The sequence below is a fragment of the Schistocerca piceifrons genome, chromosome 6, assembly GCF_021461385.2.
Source record: "Schistocerca piceifrons isolate TAMUIC-IGC-003096 chromosome 6, iqSchPice1.1, whole genome shotgun sequence".
NCBI lineage: Eukaryota > Metazoa > Arthropoda > Insecta > Orthoptera > Acrididae > Schistocerca > Schistocerca piceifrons.
The window spans coordinates 122,834,850-122,852,186 of NC_060143.1; the positions used below are offsets into that span (position 1 = coordinate 122,834,850).

The window sequence follows — 17,337 nt, forward strand, 5'->3', positions numbered from 1 at the left end:
ACAGTTACTTCTCCTTTGAAGGCATTACCTACAAACAAATCCGCGGTATGGCTATGGGCACCCGCATGGCACCATCCTATGCTAACCTATTCATGGGCCATCTAGAGGAATCCTTCCTAAAAACCCAAATCCTAAACCCCTTACCTGGTTCAGACTCATTGATGACATCTTTGCTATCTGGATTGAAGGTGAGGACACCTTATCCACATTCCTCCAGAACCTCAACAACTTCTCTCCCATTTGCTTCACCTGGTCCTACTCAACCCAACAAGCCGCCTTCCTAGATGTTGGCCTCCACCTCAGAGATGGCTACATCAGCATCTCTGTCCATATCAAACCTACTAACCACCAGCAATACCTCCACTTCAACAGCTGTCACCCATTCCATACCAAGACATCCCTTCTGTACAGCCTAGCCACCCGTGGTCGTCGCATCTGCAGTGGTGAGCAGTCCTCCTCTAAATACACTGAGGGTCTTGCTGAAGCCTTCACTGACCGTAATTATCCTCCCATCCTTGTACAAAAATAAATCTCCCGTGCCTTATCTTTCCAGTCTTCCACCACCTCCCGAAGTCCCACAGTCCGGCCACAGAGCAGCATTCCCCTCGTAACTCAGTACCATCCAGGACTGGAGCAACTGAATTACATTCTCCGCGAGGGTTCAATTACCTCTCGTTGTGCCCTGAAATGAGAAATGTCCTACCCACTATTCTTCCCACCCTACCTACCGTGGTATTCCGCCGTCCACCGAACCTACACAATATACTCGTCCATCCTTACACAACCCCTGCTCCCAATCCATTACCTCACGGCTCATACCCCTGTAATAGACCTAGATGCAAGACCTGTCCCATACATCCTCCTACCACCACCTACTCCAGTCCGGTCACTAACATCACCATCCCATCAAAGGCAGGGCTACCTGTGAAACCAGTCATGTGATTTACAAGCTAAGCTGCAACCACTGTGCTGCATTCTATGTAGGCATGGCAACCAACAAGCTGTCTGTCTGCATGAGTGGCCACTGACAAACTGTGGCCAAAAAACAACTGGACCACCCTGTTGCTGAACATGCTGCCAAACATGATACCCCTCATCTCAATGACTGCTTCACAGCCTGTGCCATATGGATCCTTCCCACCAACACTAGCTTTTCTGAATTGCACTGGTGAGAACTTTCCCTGCAATACATCCTACATTCCCGTAACCCTCCTGGTCTCAAATTTTGTTAGCCACTGTCCTCTCCCATCCAGCTCCCTCCCTGTTCCCATTCCAGCCCTACACAGCCGTCATTTCACCACCACACCCAGTATTTTAATTTATTTTTATTTCTCTCCTTTCCGCTACTTACCCCCTCCCCCCTTCTCTCCTGCCCTCCGTCTAAACTGCAACACTTCACTGTTTGCCACTCCCACCATACCATCCCTCCCCACTCCAGCCCCCTCCTTACCCCCACCCAGTCACCACTCCCATCATGCACTTGTGCTGCTGCTTGCAGTGTAGTTCCAACTCTCTGAGACTGCAGACGTGTGTGCAAGTTGAGTTTGCGCGAGTGTGTGTGCGCGTGAGTGTGTCTACTGCTGACAAGGGCCTTAATGGCCGAAAGTTATGAGTGTGTGAATCTTTTTTTGTGCCTATCGCGACTCAGCATCTCCGTTATATGGTGAGTAGCAACTTTCCTTCTCTTGTACATTCCATCCTGGATTTTCCATTGTTTGATGGTTTAAATTAATATATATAGTGTAGCTACAGGAAAAGCTAAGCTTTCACGTATAATATTGATCTCTAAGATTAGTAAGATACAAGAGAAGCTAAGTTTTCACATGTAAAATGTGTGTGTTGCATTTTAAGATAAGAGGGTTGACTGAAAAGTAATGCCTCCACCTTTGTATCTCTTCAACAGTTTGGAGCATCGGTATGCGGAAGGTACTGGCTTGTTCCGTAGCCTCTTCTCTACAGTTCCAGTAGGCGGGAAGCTTCAACACTGAACGGTTGTTTTGTTACAGTGTAAAGTATGCAACCCTGCGCAGACTGTAGGTCAATGTGATTTAAGCAATGTGCAGTCATTAAATTCTTGACAGCAGAATGTGTTACCCCACAGAATATTAATCAGAGAATGAGAGCAGTTTATGGTGATTGTGTTGACGTGAGTACTGTGCATCTTTGGGTGAGTAAGTTTAAAGATATTGGGGCGGGAACATCTGACCTGCGTGACAAACAAAGAGTTAGACATCCAGTGACAGCAACCACTGAATTTCACAAGCAAGATGTTGACAGATTGATTTAGGACGATCCTCGTATAAACTCAGAGAGAAATTGGAAGCTCAATCTGCATTTCACAAGAACATGTGAGTCACATTATTGCTTTGCGTGACTATCAGAAGATCTGTGCACAATGGGTATCCTGGATGCAGACTCCTGAAATGAAAGCGCACAGACTTTAAATTTGCCAGAACCTCGTCCCGCATTACGAGAATGAATGTGACGCTTTTCTCCAATCAATTGCGACAGGAGATGAAATGTAGGTACACCATTATGTTCCGGAGACAAAATGTGTCAGTCTATGGAATATCGACACAAAGCCCTCGGCTGCAAAAAATCATGGCTACAGTATTTTGGGCTGCAGATGGTGTTATCCATGTTTATTTCCTTGATCGTGGAACAACAACAAATTCAGAGTGTTACATCACAACACTGTGAAATCTGAAACGACGGCTAACAAGGGCCTGAAAGGAAAAGGGAAATGATTTCCTGCAGCAAGACAATGCCAAACTACACACTTCACATGCCACCACAGCAGAACTTCAGAGACTGAATCTCACCAACGTACGGCATCCTCCATACAGTCCAGATTTAGCATTGTCTGACTTCCATCCGTTCCTGATAATGAAAGATGATCTGCAGCGACATCATTATGCTTCTAATGAAGATATTGAGAGAACTGTGGTTGCGGAAACAGTGTGTCGACTTCTTCCCTTACGGCTTCAGAAAACTTGTTCATCGTTGGCAAAACTGTATCCAATTTGCTGGTGATTATGTGGAAAAGTGAATATTGGTAATTAAAGATCACCTTTCTAAGGATTATTTCAGCATTTGATTTATTAAAATATTCCCAATCAAACCCAATTAACGAAGGTGGAGGCATTACTTTTCATTCAACCCTCGTATATCATACAGATATGGCAGTAAAATTTAAAATAATGACATGTGTGGTCTTCTGGGCTCGAAATTTCAGCTAAATGGCTGGTCCTCCAAGTGTTAAGTTTTAAACGAGAGTCAAATGCTCTGTGATTTAAGAAATTCATCGCACATGTAACACAATTCATAAAAACCAGGCGTTACTGCACATGCACAGCTACGATGGCATAGGAAGCTCACCTAAAACATGAAGAGATCTTACACTATGTCATAACAGAAACAGGATGTCAGAGAATACTTCAAGAGCACTGGAATCTCGTAAAGCATACTAAAAGGCATAATTCAGCTTGAAGTGCACATTCATATGTCCCGATGAAGTAGGCCTCAACTAGACATGAAGGTTTTCAGGATGTACATTTTCCTGGAGTACAAGTACTGTACTATCTCACGTTTGGTACTTTATAATGGCATAATGTCATACATGCCAGAAGATGAAAATGTGCACTAGAAATTCAGTGAACAGTTGGAGCTAACCTATGCTGTGGAATGAAACCCTTCGTTTCAAATAGATTGACTGCCTCAGTCGAAAATATTAATAAAAGCCAAATTTCTTTAGCAAACAGACAAAAATAACTTCATTGTTCTGTAAGGCGATTAATGCGTGACTGCCAAAAATGTCGAAGTAAAATACAAATCAGAAAACTGAAAGTAATAACGTAATTACGTGAGGTATTTTAATTCTCTGGATAGCTCCTGGTCACAGAAATCCGTTTTGTTTTCATTTGATGAGGGAGCTGTAAATGAAGAGGAAACAGCAAAATCACTAAATGTAAATGTAGGTCACATGAAGACTAACCCTCCCCATTCACTACAGGTCAGACTGCTCTGCACGTATCTGGCAGCTTGGGCGCACCAGAAAAATTTTCCGGTTAGTATCTGGCTTCAAGTAGCCATAAGTGGGAGAAGTTACTGCTCATACGCAACTGAACTGCGCATGCATATGAGCCCACTGGCAACTGCTCAAACGAACCTAATGTCAACAGTTGTTACATCATGCTCATCGGAAGCAGTTTGGTGTTACAAAGTATTGCACAGTCTTTGTCCTAAAGCCTTTGACACATTTTGCTGTTGGAATAGTGTGTGCACGGTGTTTTGTTGTTGTAAATGGCGCATTTCTTTTTTTGCAACTAAAGTTTCATTTTGTTTCTTTTCTTCTCATTCATGTTTTATTGCTGAAGTATTATTCTGCAGTAGTGGGATACAACAATAGTCTTTGTTCGAGCATTAGTTTTTACCAGTAAAAATTACAAAAATTTAACTGAAAACTAAAACAATGAAAAATTCCCAGATTTTTCAATGAAAAATTTCCCAGATTTTTCTCCATTTTCTCCTGTATAAAATTTCTGGTTTTTTCCCAGGTTTCCTGGGGCGTATACACTCTGCCATGGCTGTACCCCAGACTTGTTTGTAGGTGATGTCTTCAAAGGAGACATAATTGTAGATGAGGATGTCATTTGTCATGGTGACCAGGAAGGAGGTTGCAGGTTTGGAATCCGTCAAGCATTGAGAAAGCTAGTGTTCGGTAGCAGCAAGACCGTGGACATTAGGGATGTTAGTGTGAAGGAAGGTGGCATCAATAGTGACAAGCAGGACACCATGTGGTACAGAAACAGGACCTGTGGAGAGTCAGTGAAGGAAATAATTGATATCTTTTAAACAAGAGGGTGGGTTGCAGATAATAGGCTGAAGGTTTTGGTCTATGAGAGCAGATAATATATATATATATATATATATAAAAAAAAAACAAAGATGAGGTGACTTACCGAACAAAAGCGCTGGCAGGTCGATAGACACACAAACAAACACAAACACACACACAAAATTCAAGCTTTCGCAACAAACTGTTGCCTCATCAGGAAAGAGGGAAGGAGAGGGGAAGACGAAAGGAAGTGGGTTTTAAGGGAGAGGGTAAGGAGTCATTCCAATCCCGGGAGCGGAAAGACTTACCTTAGGGGGAAAAAAGGACAGGTATACACTCGCACACACACACATATCCATCCACACATACAGACACAAGCAGACATATGTCTGCTTGTGTCTGTATGTGTGGATGGATATGTGTGTGTGTGTGAGTGTATACCTGTCCTTTTTTCCCCCTAAGGTAAGTCTTTCCGCTCCCGGGATTGGAATGACTCCTTACCCTCTCCCTTAAAACCCACTTCCTTTCGTCTTCCCCTCTCCTTCCCTCTTTCCTGATGAGGCAACAGTTTGTTGCGAAAGCTTGAATTTTGTGTGTGTGTTTGTGTTTGTTTGTGTGTCTATCGACCTGCCAGCGCTTTTGTTCGGTAAGTCACCTCATCTTTGTTTTTATATATAATTTTTCCCACGTGGAATGTTTCCTTCCATTATATATATATATATATATATATATATATATATATATATATATATAAAAACAAAGATGAGGTGACTTACCGAACAAAAACGCTGGCAGGTCGATAGACACACAAACAAACACAAACATACACACAAAATTCAAGCTTTCGCAACAAATTGTTGCCTCATCAGGAAAGAGGGAAGGAGAGGGGAAGACGAAAGGAAGTGGGTTTTAAAGGAGAGGGTAAGGAGTCATTCCAATCCCGGGAGCGGAAAGACTTACCTTAGGGGGAAAAAAGGACAGGTTGTGTGTCTATCGACCTGCCAGCGTTTTTGTTCGGTAAGTCACCTCATCTTTGTTTTTATATATGATTTTTCCCACGTGGAATGTTTCCTTCCATTATATATATATATATATATATATATATATATATATATATATATATATATATATATATATATAAAATCTGTGTGTGTGTGTGTGTGTGTGTGTGTGTGTGTGTGTGTGTGTTGGGTTACCTTAATGACTTTGAAGTTTAGTTCTGACAGTTTTCAGCCGTATTAAAATGAAAAATGTGCAGAAAAAGTTGGCCTGCAATCTCTTTCCATAAGTCTAAATTATTCTGCTCAAAATTAAACAGGCTTTGACACAAAATACAGCAAGATAAACACATCTTAAATATCTGGATGTAATCCTCGAACTTACAGGAGGAGAAAATATCTCACAGAAGACTCAACTACAAAAAAATTAAAAGCTTCTGGCACAGCACAAGTCATATATAATAATTACTACACGCTCATTCAAACGAAGATCAGACACCACAACATAGTAACCAAACCTGAAATACCGTATGCAAGTGAGACACTAGTACTCCATGAAAAGTGACAGGGAAAGCATACTGAAGGAAGAATGCAAAATCAGGAGGAAAATTCTCAGCCAAAAGCTGACAGAAGAGACACTATGAAAACCACAGAGAAGATGTTAAACCCAGCAACAGACATCAGAAAAAGAAACCCAGCAACAGACATCAGAAAAAGAATGTTAAAAGTTTACAGGCACATCAGCAGGCTACCACCAATAACACTCACCAATAGAATTCTGACATACATACAAGAGGTCTGATCAACAATACCGTACCAAAGTCAAACTGGACCTAAATAAGCACAAATAGATTCAACAGAAACTGAAGTCAAAGACATATATAGAGACGAGATGTACTAGTGGAATGTTAGATCAGAAAGAAGTCCCAAAGAAACCAAGGACAAAGTGGACTGAAGATAGAGGCTCCATGGAGAAAAAATGACAAAATCGTGTAAGATCAGACAGAATGTTCAAATGAGGCAGAATGCTTTGTGTCACACTAACGAGTCTCGAGAACTATGTATCAGACAATTTGTGTGGTGTAACGGTAATAAATTATATATCACAAATCTTCTACTTGGATCAGTCTATCTATTATTAAAAGTCATATCAAAATCCCTACATTAGTTCCTGAGATTAGCCTTAATATATGGGGAAGAAACCCCCACAGCAGGAGACTATTTTATGGTATGTATAGAATATGAGAGGTTTTAACAAACACCACAACTTTCAGCCTATAAGGTGTGACCCAGTGAGTGTCTGGCAATAAGTCCACAAACCCAGGGGTTCAATCTTCAGCCATTCACTGGCATTTTTTCCCTGTCACTTGTCACTTTTTTCACCTCTTGTAATGATCTGTCAATGTGGGAAACACCAAGCTGCATTCTGTTTTTGAGTCAATATTAAAATATGGGTTGCCTAGAACTGGCTGGGTATGTCAGTTCAAAGTTCAGCAGAAGACATAGGAAAACAACCTACAACAGAATCACAACTCATAAAGCACAACAATGTTAAAGCCAACCTTCAAGTCAAACACAGCTTTGTCTCCTTTATAATAATAAGCAGCTTCTTCGATCTGAAAATTTCTAAAAGTGAATATAATTTGGAGTTCTTACCACTGTCTCCTGAATCTATTACACAATGCGCCAATGACTCTTGCAGGAGATGTCGCAATTTATCTCTATCGAGCTCTGTATTTGCACCATCTGCAGTTAAGTTGAATTTGCCTGAAGAAGAATTAAATCAGAAGTTTGTATTACAGCTATATAATTTTTGTGTAATACTAATGTCAGCATCGTAAACGAAAGTCAATTGGTGGACAGCATTCTCATGGATGTATTAAGAAAAACTCCACTAAACTCCAGTTATGAAGAATATGGATAAACCTAACATGCATGCATGTAAATACTGTTACAAAATTCAGATTAAGCAATTTGCAAGAATATTGAATAATGTGAAGTGGGTAGAGTCAAACTGCTGGTGTCTGTAACAAACATGCACAGTATTGAAAGTGTATTCTGTGTCACTACTTCAAGTTAACTATGTGAATATAAATAGTATGTGCTTTGAAAAAAAGAGGAAAAAAACAAAATAGTATGATTACAATAAAAAATCTATTTAAAAACTCTGCACAGATACCATTATACGTGCACTCCTTTAAGACATTTGGCACACTGACTGATGGGGCTTAGATGAATCAATAAAAAAATCACAAGGTACTTTACCTGCACTGACAGCATTCTCTTCCTGTGATTTTAGCTGGAGTCTGTTAGCAGCCAACACTGATTTTAGCACATTTTCAGCTTTTGCACAGAATGGACACGTAACACAAGAAGTTAATGCCACATAAAGTAAAACTTACTACAACAAAAACAACACAAATTGTCGACAACAATGTTAGTGTACACTATATTTTGCACTGGACTAAAGTTGTTACAGACCCAAAACAAGGGAATATCATTCCAAAGTCTTACACTATCTTGGGACTTTTGTTGGTTCTGCTACCCCCATCAGCCAACACACCAAATATTTTCCTGGAGTATGCGACTAGTAGGTTTAATAATGTGTAGTTTGGAAATTATTATAAGAACATTACAGTTCACTACATAGACCAGCTTCAATATACGTTCACCACTAATTATAGTACACACCTTCCAGGATAACTACTTTCTCAAGTTTCCTCTTGGCCACAGCTGTCTTCATTATTACTTCATCTATAGTACCTTTGGTTACAAGACGGTAAACATTAACTGGTTTTTTCTGCCCAATCCTGTGGCACCTATCCTGGGCCTGAAGGTCTGCCTGTGGATTCTGCAAAAAAAAAAAAAAAAAAGCAACATGTTAACAAAACGCGTGACATTCTAAAATTGCTCTGCCTCCAATTTTGTGACATGTGAAGTCAATGAAATGGCAGCAATGAAAGCTAACAAGCATGCCTTCCTCTAATTTGGTTGATTGGGGTTTAAGGTACTAAACAGCAAGGTCACCAGTTTCTCGATCTAGGGGTAATTCATCCGGAATTCTTGACATCCCCAGATTACATATGCTGATGATGAAAATACGTAGGAGTGGTAAGACAACCACTGAAGGCAACGCTGATGCCAGAGCTGAGAAAGAATTTATGGAGAACTGTATGGGTTGTACTGGAATCTCTGTCAGACCAGATGAGGAGTCTCCCAGGGATCATCCAGTGGCAAGGAAAGCCTCACCCTGTCTTCGATCTCTGCCTGCCTGATAAAGACATTTACAGTGCAAAGAATGTCTTTAAGTCGGCAGATTCAGAACAGTAAAAGGAAGGAGGTTAAAAATATAATACACATTTGCTGAAGAGTCAATAATAAAAAAAGAAATATTAAAGAGCACCCACTGTTTAGAGCCACCTCTAAAACAGAAAATTGGGTGCAGCAGAAAAGAGACAAACGCAATGTGTGCCTTTCTTGTCAGTAACAAACAAAAACTACCTTTTATCACAAATTATGTTCTAACAAATTGTAAAACTAACATTGCAAAATTTTCTTCTCTGATCCACAGCTTTTTCACAGTCCCTTTTTAACATTTTAATTAGTTACACGATTTAGCACAGTAATTCCTCAGAAATTTAAAAGCCATTGTAGTTTACTGATGAGAGTGCTCTTATGTACACTATTCAGAACTTCTATTACCATTTTATTCAACTACCATACATAAGGAACGGAAGATGCACAGTAAAATCCCTTCTTAATGAATCTCTAGGGACTTAAACATTATTTCCTTAAAAGGGGTTTTGCCAAAGTATGTGGAAGGAGTAACCTAAAATCATAATTCAAGTATCTTTAGGTGGTATGAGCACTATTAATTATGAAATTGCCATATCCTGTGGTACAAATTAAAAAGACACAACCCTGGAATTATTTCACTTTTCACAGAATCCATCCTCTATTTATTCTTTTTTTTAAAATTGAGACTCGTTTGTTTTGTCCTTCCAGCAGTTGTTTGATACAAGTTAGAACAGATTCATCTGTGTTAAAAGAGCAAAGAAATTTCTGACCTTTTCATCTTTATCATCAAAGCATATCACACATTTCACTTGCATCAATCTTGGCTGTGCAAGTCAGGAAATCATCATCACAACCAAAAACAGTGCTAGAATGTCACATTTTCGGAACTATAATGGATCCTACTCCATTCTTCTTCTTGGTGGGGGCAATGTTTTCATTTCCTTCCCTACTTGCACACAATAGTGCCATTTCTTTACTTGTAATTACATCTGTGGCATTTTACTCACTTTGCAGGAAGTAAAGCATACAAGTTGCCAGTTTCATCAGCACTGAAAGTGCCTCTGGGCTCATAACTCTGTATCAATTGTGACAATCTAATGTTCTTCCAATGGGTTTGCATTTTTATGACCACAGCCTTACCTTTTCCACTTCCACTTTGAAAGAATAGAGTGTGATGTTTTTTAAAATTATCCAAACAGCTATTTGATGCACTGAATTTTTCAGGTCTTCAATGTTGATTTCAAGAACCTTTTCTTACAGCCTCTTTCCATTTATTGAAATTTTGCCACTTCTAATTCTTTGAAACAACTTCAAAAGAGTATTTTTCACATAATCAATTGTAGGCTTACAAATATTCTTCCTTTTGGATCCAAAGGAATTATTAGCCTCAGTATTTAAGAATGCTTTCTTAAATTTGAGTATGCTGCACATGTAGACGACACTAAATCATAAATCTTCACAATGTCTGAATGTTTTATGTTAAGAGTGTCATTAATATTATGGAAGACCATCATCTTCTGCTGCACTGTAAGTTTTCTATGTTCAGGGACCATAAACTGACAAAAGTAAAATTGATAACTTCCACCCTTCAATAAACAAACAATTATTAAAAAAAACTACCGCACTTTTCACCCTTCGTGAACTGACTGTGACATCAGGTAAAAATTGATTTCAGAGTTATTCAACACACTTGCTGGTTTCACTACAAAGGATGTCAAGTTACTGACTGTGATCTAGGTACATGTCATTTGATTAGAACAGTTAGTGTTTACTGTATCACACGGCACAAACTATGACCTGTGTGAAACTGAAAGAACTTTGAAACTCTTGCGGAAAATTTAATTATAAGTTCTCTTGGACACATTAGGAATTGTGTAGAAATTGGATTTTAATTTGCAGAATGTTTCATGTTTATCACTTAAAAGTGGACTGGAATAACATTGTTCTAATGGGAGTTTCACTGTGACCAATGGAAATATTCATTTAAAGTCGGTTCATTAATTTGTTGTTTTACTGCAAATTTTTCCAATATGGTACAAAGTTCTGGTAAACAGAGGTACATGAAACACGAACCACTGTACATACGTCAACCTGATGTTGATCAAACTAACTGTAACTGGCACACTTGCTTAAAACATGGAACTTTAGGACTCACAAGAACTTTAGAACTAGGAACTTTAGAACCCACAATGTCACTTGTGTTACAGAACAGTATAAAACAATGGCAAAACACTAGCTTCAACTGGCCTTACAGTAACAACTATAAGGATGCCAGGTTGTGTAGCTATTGGAAACTGTACGAGACTGCAAGACTGTTATTACGGTAATAGTGTGTCCTCGGGAGATGTACAAAAATTTATAGCATCAAGGTAAAATTCATCAAATGATAGAAGCAGCAAGACATCAACAGACATGTAAATAAAGCATTTAACTTCACTGATTTTCAGACTAATCCTTTTTCAATCTCCACATGCTCCTGTTTTGTGTGTTGTGTGCGCGCACGCACGCACACACACACAACCTGAAAAAAGGTTCATCTTATAGCTAGCGAAGTTTTCTGCCTTGTTGTTTATGTGGTTAAATGTCTTTACTACTTAACGAGTTCTTACATTTGCTTTAAAATTTTAGGACTTTTGGTCCATAGGGGCTGATCAAAAAGCACATATTAACTCGGTGGGCCTCCAATGTGAGTATATAAGCACTGATATGTTAGTAGGATTACTGTGGCATTTGTGGCTTTCCGATGCATGTGTGGTAAATGCAAAAACTTCAACTATGGCGATGTTATTACCAAACGCATCCAACAGGACCAATGTGGTGTTATTCTTTTCTTGGCTCCCAAAGGACAAACACCAGTACACAGATGCCAATTGATCTGGGGAATTAGCAGAAGTTACACCAAATCAAGTAGGAGACACTTGAGCACCCCCACCCTACAGTCCTGATCTCTCCCTGCTATTATTACGCTTCCAATTCCTTAAAAAAGGCTTTGAAGGGTTGACATTCCTATCAGGTGAGGATGTGCAGCAGGCAACTATGCTCTTCTTTATGCAGCAGGATACGGTGCTTTACCAAACGGGTATGTTCAACCTGATGCATCAGTGTGAAGATTGCCTCAATGGCCACAGCCATTCTGCCTGACTGGCACACCACTTCTGGCCTGTATGGTCTTCGACCAGATTTTCTGATTGTCCATTATAACAAATGGAGGCAAGTAGTTTAAGGAAGACCCAATGTAAAATTTATAAAAACGTTTTGCTGATGAAAAGATGAACCAAACAATGTAATGCGACAACCACTAGTGGAGTAGACTGTCTACTGCCAGGTAATATAGACTGATGATAAAGTAAAGGAGAAAGTGAGGGTAGGAGATATGGAGTGATGGCAGGTGTCAGGTCACACAGAAGACCTCTTTAACTTGATTAATGTACTGAGTTCGATTTGCAAGCAGCAGGTTTGAAATACCCATCCAAGCATTCTAATGGTTACCCCATATCACTTCAACTGAAAACCTGGGTGGCTCTTTCAGCTACGGCAAAAACAAATTTCCTGTCCTAATGTAGGGACTTTGGGTGTACAGCATATCATCCAGCATTAATTCATATCAAAATTTCTCTTCATGCATCACATATGTTACTCTTTATTTGCATCAAATGTAAACAAATAATTTTGAAATGTTATTTCTATACCAGCCCATTGATTCATTACTGAATGGCCTTTTACCTTTTACTCTGGTTTGTGAAAACATATTACACGGAGGGAATGATTTTCTTTTGGAAAATTAAAGGACACACAATCCTACAATAGTAGCACAGACGAGTACAGCTCATTACGGAAGCCCAACATTAAAACAAAATGACACTGCAAGACCTACTCCATTATATATTAGAGTGGAACCTATCACAATGAATCTCATTTCTGACGAACTTTCAATGGATTCTTCTGTTTATATAAAATTATCAAAGCATCAAAACTTGTCTGTAGCACCGGCCGTGGTGGTCTGGCGGTTCTAGGCGCTCAGTCCGGAACCGCGCGACTGCTGCGGTCGCAGGTTCGAATCCTGCCTCGGGCATGGATGTGTGTGATGTCCTTAGGTTAGGTAGGTTTAAGTAGTTCTAAGTTCTAGGGGACTGATGACCACAGATGTTAAGTCCCATAGTGCTCAGAGCCATTTTTTTTTTTTTGTCTGTAGCCACACATCAACTGCAAACCACTATACTGAAATTTTAAGAAGCTGTTCATTTGTTTCTCGACACAGTTTTGCTTTATCTCATGGTTGTTGAAATAGCTATAAATAACACAGCATAACACTTGGAATCATAGAGGAAACTCTTAGGTCACCAAGCAGATAACATTACATCAAGCTTCATAGATGGAGTAGCAATAATGGAATTCAAGTCTTACTTATTTCCAATTTTAAGGCATCTACATGCTGCTTCATAATGTGTGAAATTAAAACCATATATGGGCTAGATTGAGAGGCATTAGGGGAATTTGTTGTGGCGTAGTGATATGCATTAACAATTAGGAAGCTTTAAGATAATTGCTGCTGCACACAATGGCCTGTGCCTTAAAGTAGGTATCCCCAGTCTCAGAAGGTGCCACCTGTCACTTCAGTGCTCATCATGCAAGTAGGACCCACTCCCACTCATATGTGTGTGCCCTTTGCAGATCATAAAAATCACACACCAACCTACGAGTCAACAAAGACATTTTCCAAAAACCAATCGTCAGGAAATTTTATGTAACTTTTGAGAGTAAAAATAGCTAACTTTCAGAGAAATTCTTCAGAATATGTGATTACATTGTTTATATGTATAATTCTCTGAAATTTCAGCCTCTGCTGCAAATGGCTTTCCTCCGGGCATTTCTACTGACTGCTGAACAAGGAAAAACTTGTGGAACATGCAATTATCTTAACCTGATAGGTATTGCGGATGAGGAGAGGAGCCGGGGGATTGGGGGGGGGGGGGGGGCATTCATTGATATCGGCTTTATTTTTTGCCACTGGCGGAAATAGGCAAATGAGAAATTGCCGGCATACGTGGCATAGTGCTGTTTGCTTTCTGCCTAATGCCATCTGATAGATGCCTATGTCCTGTGTACTTAAGGCCACTGTGGCCTCCCCTGTGCGTGTGACTTGGCGAGACACGATATTCCATAGTGCTGTTACTGCTGGCAGCCAGGACACTGCAAGCCTGTAACTATCTTCTCTATTCACATTGGCGCATCACTTGGGCTATTCCTGTTGCCTCTCTAATCTTCCTCCTCTAGATAAGTGGCTGATTTGCCAGTATGCAAACTTCTCTGAGTGATTGCTGTTTGCCTTACTGATCCTGGTGTTCTGCCACTGCCAACTTGGTGTGTTTTCTTGGACGGATATATCTTTCACATTCAGATATCTGTGTACTAATCGGTCGCCCTGATTCACCTAAATGCACTAGTCCACATTTGCAGTCGATTTCATAAGCTCCAGTAATACGTAGCATGTCAACTGCGTCTTTTGTTGATCCAAGAACACGTTTTATTTTGTTGCTGCTTCAGAAAATTGGCTTGATATCTGCTCGTCAGACAATTTTTTCCACAATGTAACGGTGTTTTGGTTTCCTTCTGCTCTTCCCTATTGCCTTCAGCCTTTGTTACCCTAGTTTTATTTATCATCTTCATCTCATAAGCACTGGCACCACAGATGGACCCAAAGTTTTGTCGTTCCAGTTTCACATATTGTTCACTGCTGATCTTGGGGGACCTCTTGGTTAAAGTGTGCAGGGAGGATTTCTCCTGCATAGGGTGATGGTGGGAGGAGGCATGTAAGTACCAGTCCATGCTGGTGAATTTCCTGTATATTCTGTGGCCAAGTTTACCATCAGGCTTTCAGTAAACTTCCACATTGAGGACCAGCAAATACCCCATTCTTTTTTATCTCCATTGTAAATTTGATTTTGACGCATTGCTGACAGAGATGTGGTGGAATCCGACATACATTTTTCTTTAAAAAGTGTCAGACAATGGGTGGAGTTAATGTATAAATCTGTGTGGCTCACTGGATGTCAACCTTGGAGCCAGTTCTTTCGCTAGTTAACATCAGTAAAGCAATACTATTAACTTGTGTGTGTGTGTGTGTGTGTGTGTGTGTGTGTGTGTGTGTGTGTGTGTGTCACCCATGTGACAACTTTATCAGCGCCCTTACAAAGTTAGTTGAAATGAATGCAGGATGTATACATGGTCGAGGAGAAAAAATTCCCGGATTTTTCCTGGATTTCCCGGTTAAAAATACACTTTCTCCCGGATGAAAATACCCGTTTTCTGTGTTAAGTAACAGTATACTTTTCCTCAAAACTGTACAGCTTACCAATCCTTTCAATGGTTGGGATTTTATACACTGGTGTATAATTTCCTGGCACTTTAGAAAACGAAACTCAGGAGAAAAAAACAGGTTTTGGAAAGATGTCTGATGTGCAACAACATGTACATTGCATATTTCGTATTACGAAAGTATAAATTCGAACTCCACCAAATACCGCATGTGACTTTCCGAAGGACTGAGATCGAGATTGCGATGCGGTTTTGGACGCCAGACGTAGCTCATGTCACGTGATCTTGCCAGCCGATGACAGCGGATATTCAGAGCATAGGACACGTGATGTAGTCAGCCAATAGCAACATCACTGTTAAGTAGTGCGAACACACAAATACGGAAAGGTAATGGTTTAAATTAATATACATAATGTTGCTACAAGAAAAGAAAAGCTTTTACGTATAATATTGGTCTCCAAGATTAATGAGCTGCAAGAGAAGCTATGCTTTCACACATAATGTTGATCTTTTTTGCGCATGTTCCACTTTAAGATACATCACACAAATGTGCCAGTAAAATTTTTAACGACGACATAAATGTCTGATCTTCTGGGCTTGAACGTATTCTAAATGGTCGTCCTCAAAGATTTGATTTTTGAATGAGGGTCAAACGCTCTGATTTAAGAAATTCATCGGACATTCGCGCACAGAGTTCATCTTGCATAAAACGAAATTTACTTTGAAAGTAACGCTTTCCAAACAACCATTCGGAATATTTCCCCACACCTGTTAGAAATAGATTTGTTTCAGCAGTTGCGGAAAGCGCCACACTTGAGCAGCTACGATGACGCAGGAAACATTAAAAGATCTTACATTATGTCATAAAAGAAACAAGACTTAAAGAGGATACTCCAAGAGCATAGGAATTTTGTGAACTATACTAAAATGCATCATTCGGCTTAAAGTGCACATTCGTATGTCCAGATTCAGATGTAAATTTTCTTGGAGTACCAGTACTGTATTATCTCATGTTTGGTTCTTTATTAAGGTATAATGCCATACGTGCTGGAAGATGAAAATGTGAACTTGAAATGCAGCCAACAGTTGAAACTAGCCAATAGTGTGGAATTAAACACTTCGTTTAAAATAAATTGACTGCCTCAGCAGAAAAGATTAATAAAAGTCAAATTTCCTTAACAAACCGACAAAAATAACTTCATTGTTCTGCAAGGCGATTAACGCTTGACTGTCAGAAAGGTGGAAACAAAATAAAATCTGAAACTAATTACATATTTGAGGCTTCCGTAATTATGTGAATGTATTTTAATTCACTTGATAGCCCCCTGCCACAAAAATCCGTTTTGTTTTCATTTGACGTGAGAGCAATAAACAAAGAGGAAACAGCAAAACCACTTATCGTAAACACGGGTCACGTAGAGACTACCACCTCCCCATTACAACTCAGATGCTCTGTGCATCAGGTCCGGATCTACGATGTTTCCGAACCGGGCCAATATTAGATAGTGGCGCTACCCCTCCCTCAAGCGTTTGAGGTAAGGTGCCAATAATTTACGAAATCGACTTTTCAAAAATATCTTCATTTTCTAGCACACATCTTTCTGAAGAAACAGATACATAAAACATATATGTTCGAGGGAATGTAAGACATGTTATTTGGTCTTAAGTGTGCCAAAGTGCAGTGCCACGCCTCTTCACACAGCATTCTTCCATCGCACGTCTCTGTATTTTGCTCTGTGGAATTCAAACATGTAATATTTTGTAATGGGTGCCATCAAACTATATTCACACCAGTGGAAATTAAAATGTCCTGTGGTGCCTCTCCTGCTCCCAGTCGGCTGGTTTGACATTCTGCTCCTCTTTAAAAAATTCTCGCAGTTAATACTGGAG

The 17,337-nt window shown here is 39.8% G+C and overlaps 1 protein-coding gene across 3 annotated transcripts in view; it reads right to left on the reverse strand.

Moving 5' to 3' along the window:
• The window catches only part of LOC124802713 (ATP-dependent DNA helicase DDM1-like), a 138,251-nt gene that overhangs the window by 15,073 nt on the left and 105,841 nt on the right, over positions 1 to 17,337 (reverse strand). For all 3 annotated transcript variants that reach the window (XM_047263677.1, XM_047263678.1, XM_047263676.1), the window contains 2 exons: positions 8,527 to 8,686; positions 7,492 to 7,602 (listed from right to left, as the gene is read on the reverse strand). In XM_047263677.1, the coding sequence (XP_047119633.1) occupies positions 7,492 to 7,602; positions 8,527 to 8,686 (271 nt within the window). The remainder of the gene's footprint in view (positions 1 to 7,491; positions 7,603 to 8,526; positions 8,687 to 17,337) is intronic.